Genomic DNA, 14,762 nt, shown 5'->3' with positions numbered 1-14,762 from the left:
ACAACCATTTTAGATAGCTACTCAAATTCTTAATGTTTAAATTTAACAAAAACGTTTACTTAGTAAAAATTTTGTGCTGGAGATCTACAAAGGTTTTGTTTTATATTTTTTACAAATGCATTCTTTATCTTCAAACTTCCCATTACATTTTGCCCGACTGTTTCAGTCGTGATAACAGACTGTTCAGTCCGTTCTTGGAATGAAAGATGGATCGTCGCTAAACACGTTCAACTAAGTCCTAAAAACAGTTAACTATTAAACTTTACTTGCGGGTATCGCAGCCTTAATACTTTTCTAAGAAGTTACTCTTTAGAAAGAGAGCTAATTTCTAGAATAGGAAGTATAATTCTGACAGCCGCGTTTTTGGGCCAAATCTCAAATTACGAAAAGCAAACTAATAAACTAATACATAATTTAATTGGGACAACTTTTCGCTTAATTGGGAAGGTAGCAGAAAAGGAATTTAGCAATTTTTGATATATTTTAGGGAACTTCCGGAAATAATCGCTAATGTGTAGGCCTAACAGATGGCGAAGACAAAGCAATTTTGTCTTTCGATTGAACTGTTCGGTTTTGCCGGAGGGGGTTAGCATAGCGGGACGTATCTCGCCTGAAAACGACTCGAATTCGAGCTCATTGTTTGCTCATTGTTTGTAGTGGCATAATTCAGAATAATTGCTAATATATAAACTAATGATTTTACAAGTCTAATTATCTAATTACAGTCGCTATTCGAAAGTAGTCGTATTATCCACTGAGAATTCTTTTATCTTTTGCTGAATAAAACTCCATATTTTTAATGAAGAAATATTTATCCAATTGTAGTTATGAAGAAATGTAAACGATCAGTTTTAAATTAAAAGCTTATACATAAAAACAACATATACATTAATTATTTAATAAAACGATTCATTCGATTTTTATAATAAATCGAATGTATAGTCTTATTAATTAAATAACCAATAAAAGTTATTCTAAGATTTATAAAAACTGTTTTAATAAAATGTATTTAGTAAATACAGTAAATTAATACAACAGCGAATCAGTAAATAAATAAACAGCTGAAAAACCATCATATTGCTTTTGGCTGGTTATTTGTCATCCTTAAATCTAAAAACTTTTATTGCTATTTTCATACGTATATCCATATATATATATATCATTAACGTCATATTAAGGATCATAAACAATAAATTAATAATGAAGATAAAATGAAATATGTGGTATATACTGTTTAAGAATAGAGATAATACAGTACATAGCTGTAACGGAGAATTTAGAATCAATAATAATATCAAAGACTGACAATAACTGACAATAAATAATGACGCTGGATATGATAAATTTAAACTAGAATGTTCACATTAAACACTTCCGATATGACCAGATTTATTGGTGCATCTAAGAAACTGTGTAATTATCTTAAAAATATAGCAAAACAATAAATTATAAGGTCTGTATAGACCAGAAGATTACATTCGGAATAGTTATTTGGGAATGCGCTCCTAATTACAAGATACAAACAGTATAAATATTATTGAATAATTTGCGCCATTATGATTCTGTGTCTGCCTATTATCTACAAGGATATCGACAGATCGGGTTACGTTAAGCAACTTTCCTTAGCCATGTAGAGTAGACTACTATTATAACTATTACTCCTTTCCGCCTTCTGATTTTTCTCCTTTGCATCGAGAGGAAACGTCTGCAATTATTTTGAAACAGCTTAATGATTAAACCTTAATAATTCTAAATCGAAAAAAATGAAGTTAATTTATAAATAACATATTACTTCTGTTTGATAATTTTTGTGGATAACCTTTTCATCAGTTTAGATTTGAAAAAATTTAAATCTTCGTATCAATTCAAGAATGTCGATTATAACTAATGTCAACACAAAAAAATATATCTGCTTTATTTCAGTTAATCTAAAAACAGTTTTTCTGAACCAAGTCCATTATTAAATAATACATGACTAGACATTGTTTGGGAATAATATAAAGTATTTTAAGTCTCTATGTAGTGTTGTCACACATCTTACATACAGTAATTTATATATTACTGTTATATAACTTTAGATTTTAAAATTAGAGAGATTAGTTATATAAGACATATATGTTTGTAAATTTAGATATTAAATTTATAGTTTTATAGCATTTAATCTGAATTTTAAAGTAATTCGATTATTTATTATTTCATCTGTTGTTTTTACGGAGTTAGCATCGAAAAATAAATCGTCGTTGTCAAATATTAACTGGGATTTGGATATAGAAGGTTACGATGTTAGAAAAGCGTAACTAGGAAGTTGTCAAACTGTAGTCCGCGAGCTGTTCGAAGTGGCAAGAGTTAATCACGTGTTAATAATAAGATGTCGTTTGCTGTATCACGTGATTAGTGCAAAGAGAACGGATTCTTCCGCCAGAAGAAAACCTGCCGGAAACGTGTCAGAGACCTAGTCACGTGACTGAGTGACATTGAAATTAGGTCACGTGATAAGCTTCGCGTGCATCCGCCGTCCAGTGTGCACCTCCACGAGACGGCAAGCTTAACGCCCATTGACGTCTATAGCCGTCCGGACACGAGATAACTCGGGAAAATTACACAGCGTTACAAACAAACGGAACTTTGAGTCCCGAAAAATTTTTTTTTGATTTTTCGAATGTTTTTCAAGTCTTAAAATTTTTTGAAAAATTTTTACCCGCGCGAAAAAATTTTATTGCGATTTTAATTAACCTTTAATGACTCGCGATTAACGCTTAATTGTTTTTTTATGGGATTTTTTAATGGAATTTCATTCATCGTTTTAAAGTTCTAGTGCGCAGATTTTACTTCGGTAAAGTTATTTAAAGCTACTTTCTGATGTCAAAAACGACATCCAATAGTTTTTTAAGTTTTTTAATTAATATATTTTATTATATATATGTTTAATTAAGTCGGGGGGTCGGAAATTGCAATAAAAAACATAATTTTTGAAAAATGTTAAGAAATATACGGCCATCTAGTATTCACCCTACTTTTTACCCTTCTCTTTCTGAGAGTTTCATGAGAATGTCCCGCGAAAGACGACACCTGCTGTTCTCAAGGTTCATTGTTCCTTCCTATAGCTCTATACGATAGATTCGACCAATCACCAGTTTGAAAGGAAAATTGCTGACGTCAGTGTTGGAGGTTCTATTGTCTGTCTCAATAACTACCATCTATTTCGTGTACAGTGGTAGGCGAGATCGTGTGTTTAACAAAGACAGGACAGTAACAAAATGGCTTCCATGACGATTCCCGTTTGTCGATATTTTCTTCAAGAAAATTGTAAATACGGAAGCAACTGTTGGTATCAGCACCCTGGTAAGTTTCAATGGGTTCTTTTTATACATAGATCAAGTAAAAAAACTATAGGTTTATGGAACCGATTCACGATTGAATTTTAGTCGTGCCGTACTTAGATAGTTTCGAGTAGAATACTCGAAATTTTATTTGTTCGTATTAGCTGGAGTATTTGTAAAAGTTGGCATAGATTCAAAGTATTTTGAATACGAATTGCGATAATGAATGTCGTCCTTTGTTGATTGCTCGTTTCATTACGTTATGGTATAAAGGGCCGCGTTTCTTTATGTAGCGAAAATGGCGTCACTGAGACTACTACTTTTTGAACGATTCGTTACTATAGGAGGATGCACACATGAGGCGCGGCAGCGAAAAGCGGTGTCGCGAACGGGTCTTCGCTGTGCGGCAGCACAACCACATAAGCGGCAATCCGCTTACATTTCGGCGCATGCGTTCAGTATCCAAGATGGCGAACGATACCGACACTGCCGCTATCCACGTGTTTACACGACGTTTGCCGCTATCCAACTTATTTCGATTTGTGAGTTTTACTGAATGTCGATTTTCTGGATCTCTACATTATAGCAGCTTTAGAATTTAACGAAATTAGAAAGCGCGGGATTAGAAAATAGTCTTTGTTGCGAAAAAGAATGCTGGTAGTTGCCTTTTTCGTATTATTCTGATAATGGGATTAGATTAGTTGTCTAACCCTTTGTGATTTTAGTTTTTAAATTCAAAATTATAAAATCATCATATGGAGCAAGGACGACGCCAGCCAATGGGCCAGGGTGGGTGCAAGATAATGTAAATGGATAGAGGATATGAATTGTATGTAGGTAAAATAAAAACGATTCATAAAGTTTTAACCATTTACTATGTATGTACTGTACCGGAAAGAAATATCTTATTGTATTTTACGGACTATAAGGGCTGTTTCACACTATGACCGACTGGGCCGACCGGTCCGACTCCTAGTCGTATTGCCATGGCAACAGCAGTCGGTCGACCGACTGGTCGTTCCAGTCGGACAGATTTAAAAAGTTAAATATTTGTAGTCGCGTCGGAGCAGTCGGTGAGCTACAGCCAATGAGAGCTTCGAAGCTATAACCAATCAGAGTTTAGATTTATCCGAAGTTAGAAAATGGCGGAAGGTAAAGTTTTCTCGGAAGCTTTAATAAACGAAGTCAGAAAATATCCATGGCTTTATGATATTCGGCGAGCCGATTATAAAGGCGACATTGAAAAAAATAATTGGTTAGAGTAAAGCGAAAGGTATCCAGCTAAAAAATAGTCTTAAACTTCATATTAACGAATAGACGTAGACATATCTAAATGTAATTTGATACGCTGAATCGATTGGTATTAAAAAAAATTACTTACGATCAACCGTTTAAAAGTTACGAACGATTTTTTATTTCCGTCTATTTGCTTCGTTTAAGAACAACTTTATTAAGAAATACGCAGGCACTCATCGATATTAACAAAACGAATTACTTTAATTCACCATAATACATTTCATTTACAAGAGAAAGCGACATTAAAAATGCTAAAATGGTGTCGTTAGCCCGCGAACACGCGTACACACGACAACCTTTCAATGACGGCCATGTTTTCTGTTTAAAATTGAAAAACTTACCACGATTGGCTAGTGTTCTGACCTGTAAGACGCGTTCCGATTGGTCCTTACGAGTCGGCCACCGACATAATCGTACTCAGTGTGAATTCTTTTACTACTAGTCGGTCCGATTATAGGATCGGTCGGGTCGGACCGGTCGAACCAGTCGGTGACAGTGTGAAACAGCCCTAAGACGCTACAGACTATAAGACGCACCTGAATTTTGAGAATCGAAGAAAAAAGTGCGTCTTATAGTCCGTAAAATACGGTAATTAAAACATTTTTTTCAACTTACAAGAAGCCTAAGAAGATTATTTTAATTAAAACTTAGCATTTAAATAATTTTTTCGAATTTCTAGGTGAGGGCAGCTGTCCCTCCTTCCCCCCCTCGCGACGCCCTTGATATGGAGTATGAAATTGTTACTTCTATATTATTGCGATTCCTTTATACGATAGATATTAGCTTTCCTAACAGTGCTATGAAATAGTGTTCAAACATTATATTAAAAATTGTATTATACAGTCATACTTAGATATAACGCCACCATTTGTTTGACTTTGAAATCGGTACTTAGTGGCAAACGTTATATTACAGGCAAAGGCAGATATAGAATGCTAGAACCTGAGGTAGGTTGTTCCTGGTCGGAACTGTTCCGCATCGATTGTTAAAACGGTTTCAGTTGGAACTTCCAACGCGTTCTTCATTAATAAATTCAAAAATGAATTTTCTTCGGCTTTCAAAGGCAGCGATGACATTTTGAATAAAATAAATTGTTTAAATAACAGTAGTGGTAGGCATTATTTCAGACATTCTAAATAAATTTTTATCAGAAAACCGATAGGACGAACCACTTGCGAACAAACAGTACTTATTAGTTAGGTAACTTCAATAAATTATAAAATTTTGCAGTTTATAAATAGTTCAACATACTCATTAATTATTTTGACTTATAGTGAAATACAGAATATACAAGATTTACATATATAATAATAAGTGTAAATTGAACATTTAAATATATATATTAAAAGCAAAATGTTCTGTCCAGCCACACACAACGTAAATTTAAAAATTAATTTGATTTACAATTTGAAAATTTTAAAACAACTTTTAAACGGTTTTATGAAGATAATTTTAAATTGATTTGATTTTACTTTTAATTAATTTTATTTTATGTTTTGGTTTTTGTGTTTAATGACAGGGTTTTAATTATTATTATATTATTTTTAGTTTTAATTTATTTAGTATTATTTTATATTTTATTTTGCATTAAGTTTGTCACCCTTTTTACACCCTTGATTACAGGTTTTTCTAATTAATTGTGACTCTTTACTTTCCGGACTGTTATACAGAGGGAAAGTGTGGCAATCCGGCAAAAAATGACCCCCCCTTTCAGATTTTTACATTTTTGGGCTTAGGACACATTGAAACGCCGAGAAATGCAAAAAAAAATTCGGGGGTAATTTCTGTAATTAAATTTTAGTGGTTAAAGGTCGAAGGGGTGGGGAGAAATGGGGGTCGCGTGTATCTCCAGTGGAATCGGACTTAATAACGATTTTACTCGTTATTAGCATTTACAAATTTTGTATAAAACCCGCCCTTTGGCTCAAAATTAAGCTTTTTGATGTTATATATTAGTAAAAAAAAATCTAAAATTTTAAAAAATAAAATATGATAACAGATGGCGCCACCAAACTTTAAATGTCGCCGGGAAAGTTGAGCCACTGATTGACGATTTATTTTTTTGCGACACGCGATAACTATAGAAATTGTTTGTGTTGCTTCGCATGAAAGTTAATCAAATTTAAATTTATTTTGATTGTTTTAGTAATTTCATTAATGTTTATTTTATAAATTTGTCAGTTTTTTTAACAGTTTTAAAAAATTTTAATTATAAGCGAGTTAGCAGTGATTGAATTATCGGGTTAGTATTAATGTTTACTTGATAGTAAACATTAATACTAAAGATACAGTAGCTATAAGCTTTAATAAATGATGATTTTTTCAAACTCAATCACTACCCGGTACCGTATTACATTGGTTCTCAATCCGTGGTCCGTGGAACAAGGGTGCTCCACGAAGCCATCTCAAGTGTTCTGCGAAAAAAACAAATATACAATTAAAAATTGTTTCAAAAGAAAAATCAATACAATGTAAAATTTTTGTATAGGAATGTAATTAGCAAATGCCAATGTCGTCATCTACTACACCCAGTGCGCTTGATTTCAAAGAGGTTTGCCACCCCTGCTTTAAAGCTGATGTATTGTAAGTGTTCCGAGGAAAAAAATGTGAAAGTTTAGTGTTGCCCGACTTCAAAAAGATTGAGAATTACTGCTGTAGTAGACTTGCTCTCAAAATTCTTGGTACATCAAGTAGTCATTATGCTGAGGAAAAAAAAAGATTATATACAGGGTGTCCCAGAAAGATGTACTCACTCTTTGATTGTCAAATATATAAATATTTTTTTGTAAATAGACGTGTCTTGACAAACAAACAGTCCTAAGAACTTAAATCAATAAACAAATAAATAAATACACATTAATTTAAAACCTATTACTGAATGTAAAAAACATATTATTAATCGTCTATCAAAGAGTGAGTACATCTTTTTGGGACACCCTGTATATGTATATATAGATATTTTTCTATTTGTGTATAATAAAAAATAAATATGTAACATAACATTTTGTACTTTCAGTGGAAATCAAAAATTAAACTGTAAAATTAAAAAAAATTACATAAATATATTCTTAGAAAGTATTGGGATCAGCCTTGACCCCGTGATATTCAGTGTAACAATAAAAAGTTGGTAGTACGAGAGTTAAAATATGTCACATCTTAAAAGGTTCTGGGTACGTAATTTTTTGAAGTACTTCTGGTGGGGCGAGTGTGAGTTAGTTAAAAAATGAAAGGTATTATAATTAATATCTTATGAAACAGATAGTAATTGATTTTCTGAACAGATATTTCTGAAATTTATTTCAGTAAAATAATTAGCAAATTATCTGTGAGTTATATTATAGAGCAAAATTGTGTATCTACAAATAAACACAATTGTTTGTATATATTTGTGATAACCATATATTCTTTATTTCATTGCCCTGTCCTTTAGATTAATTTTTTTCCCCTAAAATGGCGATTTTGTTCTTTATGTTGTAAATTGAAGTAATAAATATATTTATTCCAGCACACAACACCAATATTAAATTTACCAGATTTATTTTATGCAATTTATAAATATTAATCAACCTGAATGGATTACTTAAATAGCTGGGCAGCTCTTTTTTTAGAAATGAAAGTAATTGATTGGGTAGTACTATGAGAAATCCCTCTAAGTAGGAATATGGCTGAAAACATTTTGTTTATTTTCAGTTCTAGTTTTTACATATATAAAAATCTAAGATTATAATAAAAGTTCAGTTACATAATAGGTGCCAACTCTGTGGTATCTTCAAGTTAAAGGATAAAAATAATTTTTATCCTTCACTTTGGGGACCTGGCTCACTTAAAATATTATTGGGTGGACTCTCTGGCCCATAGAGTTGACACCCTTGGTTATATGTATATTTTAATTATCTTGTAAGTCATGCACCATAAATTCATCATAATGAAACAAGTAAGACCTATGAAGTTTTGTAATTCATTTTTATACAGTTAAATAAAATTAAAGAAAAATATAATGTATATATTCTTTATTATAATGGATTTTAAGGTTTAAAAATTAAAAAAAATTGAAAACATTTATTTGAACTTATTCAGTGCAGTTTTTTATATTTTGTTTAAGATTTATTGCTTAAGTTAAATGAATTGAATAATTTTTCTGTTACAGAAGAAAGTCCTAAGCATCGATTTGGTCTGAATCATTTTAAAAAGTATCACTATGAAAATGAAAAACCTTCCACTATGCAATTGCCATTTTATATGGACACAAATAAAATTTACTTTGGCTTCAAGAAAGATGAAGTGAAAATAGATCCCAATAGCAAATTTACATTAATATTACCTCCAGGATCAGCATGTAAAGAGTATCAACCTGAAGAACTGTAAGTAAATTTCAATTTGTAATTTTTCACTATAGATTATAATTTTTTTAAAGCAGTAAGTAAATATAATTATTTATATTAGTAATAATATTAAAGAAGATGTAACAGCCTGGGATCAAGGAAATATGTGGTCTTTTACATGTTACAGTCCAAGAAATAGAATTTGTTTAACAAACTGTTTCAAAGATATATCTCCAGAAGAATTACAACAGTGTATGATCGGAGCTGAATGTTATGCAACAATACTTCGATATGTAAGTATTATATTTATAAATTTTTGTTTCGTTAAAATATTTCTTACATTTTAAAATATTTTAAAAGATCAAAATATTATTTATTGACCAAAAACATTTGTACATAAAACTAAATTTTGCTGAAAGTGTAAAAGTGGTATGGCTATATACTCTGATCTTCCTATTCCAGTTACATAGCACATAGGTTAATGTGACTAAAACAGCCATAATGCAGTGCTGACTAAAATGTTAACCTGATTTCTGCTGAAAGCAAGTTCTTTACTTTGCTAAAAAAAATGAGCAAGATTTTTTTATTTTGCTATTTTAAGTGAGAATTTTCTTACATTGACTGAGATAACTAGAATAAGTCTTTATTGAAGTTCTAGAAAATTATTAAAAGAAAATACTAAGAACTTGTTCAGATTGAAAAAAGGATTATTATAATCATATTTATTGTTTGATTAACAAATCGCCATGAGTGCTCTCATGCTCTGGTGCTTACAAGAGAAATACAATACAGCTAGTTCAGGGAGATACAGAAAGCATTTTCAAACAAGTAGAGATGAAATTCAGAATTGGTTATAAGAAATGATGTAGAGAGTCTTATTAGACAGATAGTGAAACCTCCATTAACGATCACTCCCGAATAGCAGACATCTCTACTTAACGGACATTTTTACTATCCCCAGACTTATCAAATAGGACATTTGTTATATTCACCTCTAAATAATGGAGACATCATTGTCCGTAACCAACCTTACGAAAATGCAATGTCCTGCCTTTAATATTCCAAAAGAACGAAATATTTTAAAACAAAAACAAAGAATCAGTTCAAATATTCTTTCGGACAGCAAATTTTGACTGTAGGGATCAAATAAAGACTGGCTTAAAATAGGAATAGAAGAGGAGGGCAGGTTATAAAACATTGAACAATATTTTTTATCTGTTAGAGAAGTTTAATCTGGTTAAGTTGTTAAATACCATTTATCATCATATGCATTAATGTTATTAAACTTCTGTCTTGTTGTTGTAATTAAGCTTGTGATACCAAAAAACTATAAAGTTTTCTGAAGTTTCATTTGACAAGAACCATATTATAGTAGTAATGAAAAAGAAACTTAAGATCATAAATGATGTCATAATGCAAGAAAACTGAATATCTTGCCGCATTTTAAAGTGGTTGGCCAATTGCCTTCTTAACACAACCTTTGAACTTTCACCAAACAAATGCTGTTGTCATAACTATTTTAACAGCTCTGTGGTTGCCTAAGTGTAATCTTTAATAAATCAGTTACTGAAAAAAGCAAAAAATGTTTGAAAAGTTACACCTACTTGATAACAATAAAGCAGACAAATCAATTTTTATTAGTTGCTTAGATCATAAATGATATTATAAATGTAACAATTTCGAATACATTTTCCACTCCTTGAAGTGGATAGCAAATTGCCTTCATAACTCGACATTTAAATGAGATTCAATTAAAATGAGATTTTTACAGCTGAAAAACTAAATAATATTATATATATATATATTTTAATTATATATGCTACATATACTTTTTGGTATATTCACATTCCTAATGCAAATTTGATGTTTTCGTAATCCTATTCTTCACTTTATAATGACCAAGTTAAAATACAGTGAAGCTGCACTTGAGTATTAAGCCAGGGATGGGCAACCCATAGCCCTGGGGCCACATGCATTAATATTTTTTGCAGCCCACATTGCATAAAATATGAATAAATATACCAATTTCCCAGCTTAAGGAAGTATGCAGCAAAAATTCAAACATTATTTTCTACAACTTATGTATGTAAATAGCTTTCCCCGCAATGAATTTAGTAAAAATTAAAAGAAGAAACCTGCTAACAGACTCAAATCAAAACTAATTTAAAACTAGCACTGACTAACATTTAACCAAATATTTTTGATATATTACATTTACATCAATTTCAGAAGTTAAATTAAGTATATCTTTGCTAATTTATAATTATACATGAACAAATGATTGTGATTTACTGACAATTTTTTTTTTCTTTTCTGTTATATGTGTAGGGCCGCAGTTCAAAAGTTTTGAAATGTGGCCCTTACGTAGAAAAAAGTTTCCCTCCCTATACTAAGTGAACTTCCCCCCTACCAGAATTTGTGTTTGAATACCAAATTGTTTGAGGACCAAGATACCACCATATTTTGTTATTCATTTTTATGAATGATTGCTTATTTACAGTTAAAAAAAGCTTAATAACACTTATCTAAAAATGTTTAAATAAATATGAAGATTAATCTATAAAAAGCAAAACAAAATTTTTTTTATATTTTTCTCATAAAAATTGTCTTGTTGAATTGGCATTGACAAATTCAGATAATTTTTTAAAAGTTTGAATCATTTCAAGTAATTTAAAATTACATTTGTTCTGTAATTAATGCTTCTAACAAGTCGCTTCCAAAATTGAAATTTATAGAATTAAAATATGTTGAATATATGTGTATATTATTTGCTATTTCTGTTAAGTATAAATAATGAACAAAGGAAACCTACTTTATTCAAAAGAAAAAATTAAAAATAAAAGCTGGAGGTATTTAATTAAAATGTAACTGTATAAAATCATAATTTATTCAGTTTAGAAATTTATTAATAGATGTAAGATATTATTAAGTGAATTTTAAAACTTTTATAATTTTATTTTAGATACAAACAGTTGAAAAAATTTTAGCTCGCATTCGTGACAGAAGGAAAGAGTTAAAGAATCCAACTTCTGAACTTCTGAAATCACTGGTAAGAGTAATAAATTTCTAATAAATGTAACTTAACTCATGAAAATATGTTTTCTATGAAATTTATACAAGACTAAATTTTAATATGGATTTTTGTTCTGTAATATTTGTTTATGTTAATATGATAGAATCCCACACATGAATTTATTTAATTATTAAAAATGTTTCATATTAATATTTGAATTAGCAAAGTTTAAGTTTAGTTTAATTATCAGTTCCAAATTTCTTTAGTCAAACATGTTTTGTACATGTTCTAATCATATATTAACAATATCTTAATAATTGTAGTACTTTACATGCTTTTAATATAAAATTGCTTTTATTCAATTTTATCCTAAATAAAATATTTATTATTTACACTTTTTTAGAGCCCTAATGAATCAAATGTATCTTCGACAAATTTCCAAAACACACAGAACGTTCTAGCTCGAACATCTTTCAAACTTCCAGGTAAGAATATAACATAATTTATATTTTAAACTTTATGCTAATGTAGTTCATTTAAATCGGGAGTTTCTACTCTGGTCTCTAGTAACCCTGATAGGTCAATTGAGAGATCCAACAAATCACTAATGATTATTTGGAGGATATTGGACAAATTTACTTACATTTTAACATAAGTAAATTTCTCCAATTAGATGATAACTAATATAACTAAATTCAAATAAAGCAAAACACAATTTTGATTCATGTTTAGTGAAAATTAATAATTCTTATTAAGCATAAAAGTTATCTTGATTTTTTTCCTCCTGTTTTAATTTGTTCCCATTTTGTATCAGTATAAGAGATCAGTGAATTAAATCTATGTTTGGAAAGGGATCAAATAGCAAGAAAAGTTGGAAACTCCTGATCAAAATGATATTGAGAAAGAAGGCAATAAATGAAATAACATGTTGAAAATAATAGACTGGTTTTAATGTATTCAACAGATAATTTAGTATAACCATTCCTGTCATAAAGAATTTATGAAACATTCACGTATTCAGAGTTTTGCTTTTTATAATTCATTCTCATCAATTTGAAATGAAATAAATTCAAAAACATTTTATAGGTCAAAACAAAATAAATACAGCTGTTTGATTTTGAGTAGGTACAATTAAAAACTTAAGTACAGTAAATTTCCTCTAACTCAAATTTTTTGAAACAGTAATTAAAAATCTTTGTGGCAATTGAAAAATTGTAATCAATAAGTGTTATTGATATGTTTGCAATACTGTGCATTATATCACTGTAGTCAGTTAGTAATGTAACTAAAGATTATACATTGTTGTATACTATACTATCATGAAATTTTTTGAGCTCATTTCTTGTAATAATAAATTAAGTAGTATAATCTTGGCTCAGTAAAACTTCTGTATAGAATTGATCATAAAAAATGACTGTGTAGTAGGGCTGTAGAGTCGGAGTTGGAGTCGGGAGGAATTCCTGGCCAGAGGAGTCGGAGTCGACACATTTTTCCTGACTCCAACTCCAACTCTAGAATTTTAAATTTAATTTAGTTTTTTTTATTTAAATGAAAGAAAATTTATTTTATATTTAATAATTTTTAAAAATGTTTTTGTATTTTGTTATAATTCATTTATTTTAAATACAAACTGCAACAATTTAATTTATTAAATATGTATCAATAGTTTTCTTTGTAGTATTTGTGTTTAGTAGTTAAATTATTTTGACCCAATTGAATTTGAATATTTTTGATTCATTCCTTTATATCCCCGCTTTAAATAAGTAGGGCAAAGTGGGGCAAGATGAGGACTTTAAGGTTCAAAAAGTCATAAGATGGCAATCACTTTGATGGGAACAATAACTTTTCATTCTGAGCAACTACATTTGATAATATAATTTAAAATTTTTTGCATTTTGATCATTGCATATTAGTTCTTTTCTTTAAATATAGATATTACAGGTATCCTTTGTACAAAACAGTATCACTCTAACATGGTTTGAGAATTGCAGACATCTCCATGCAGAATGTCACAATTTTTAAGTGCAAACACTGTCATTTGATTTTTTATTATTCAAGCAAGCACACATATTGTCTCATATTTGCCCATGGATTTTAAAATGTTGAAGTTTTCAATGTTGTTTTGTGCCTTTTGCCTAGTTTTCTTTAATGAGAACTGACTGTACAACTTTTCTTCCTTGTCCTTGCTTCCTGTTCTATTGATGGCTTTCCTAGTGCTAGTTGTTGGTGATAGTGATCTAAATTAATCCAAAAGACTGTTGCTATGTTTTGTTTTTGTAGATTAAATTAAAAAGTACTACATAAAAAAACAATTTTTAAAGATCTCCTATGCAAATGCAAGCACGTGATAATATCAGATTTTATGAAAAAAGTAGATAAAACTCAAGATTATTGATTCTTCAGATTACGGTCAACAGGAAAGTTTGGGTGATAATATTTTGCCAAAAAGATAGTATCCTCATTTAACAGTGTTTAGCAATGAAGAAAAAATTAATATTTATGTTCAATTTGATTGTGATTGTTATTCATATAATATTCATTGCTTTAATAAACATTTCTCTTAATCACAAAAAAGAATAGTATATTTTTGCTAACTTTTGGAACTTAGCCCTGTTTAGTGTAGCACAGATTTGCATAACACAGCACATTTTAGGACGTAATTACTATGTTATATGGAAGATATCTAAGTTTATAATTTGATATTTAAAAATAAGGTCTGAAAATTAGGTGAGCCACTCTTTTGAAATTTTTCTTCAAGTTTTGTGCAAATCTGTCCATTTTATGTAAGGCCGAGACAAGTATCTGTATAAT

General features: G+C 29.9%; 1 protein-coding gene across 1 annotated transcript; it reads left to right on the top strand.

Annotated features, from left to right (window-relative positions):
• Positions 1-3,257: 3,257 nt before the first annotated feature.
• Positions 3,258-12,532, top strand: LOC136975280 (nucleoporin NUP42-like). The gene is made up of 5 exons (XM_067270318.1): positions 3,258-3,342; positions 8,719-8,977; positions 9,060-9,231; positions 11,901-11,987; positions 12,355-12,532. Exons 1-5 carry the CDS (start codon positions 3,258-3,260, stop codon positions 12,451-12,453), a joined length of 702 nt encoding a protein of 233 aa, XP_067126419.1. The 3' UTR covers positions 12,454-12,532.
• The last annotated feature ends 2,230 nt before the right edge of the window (positions 12,533-14,762 follow it).

The sequence above is a fragment of the Centruroides vittatus genome, unplaced genomic scaffold (genome assembly GCF_030686945.1).
Source record: "Centruroides vittatus isolate TY-2023 unplaced genomic scaffold, ASM3068694v2 contig_1082, whole genome shotgun sequence".
Classification (NCBI taxonomy): Eukaryota; Metazoa; Arthropoda; class Arachnida; order Scorpiones; family Buthidae; genus Centruroides; species Centruroides vittatus.
Note: the sequence above shows the minus strand (reverse complement) of the source record. Positions and strands in the feature narration are given on the sequence as shown.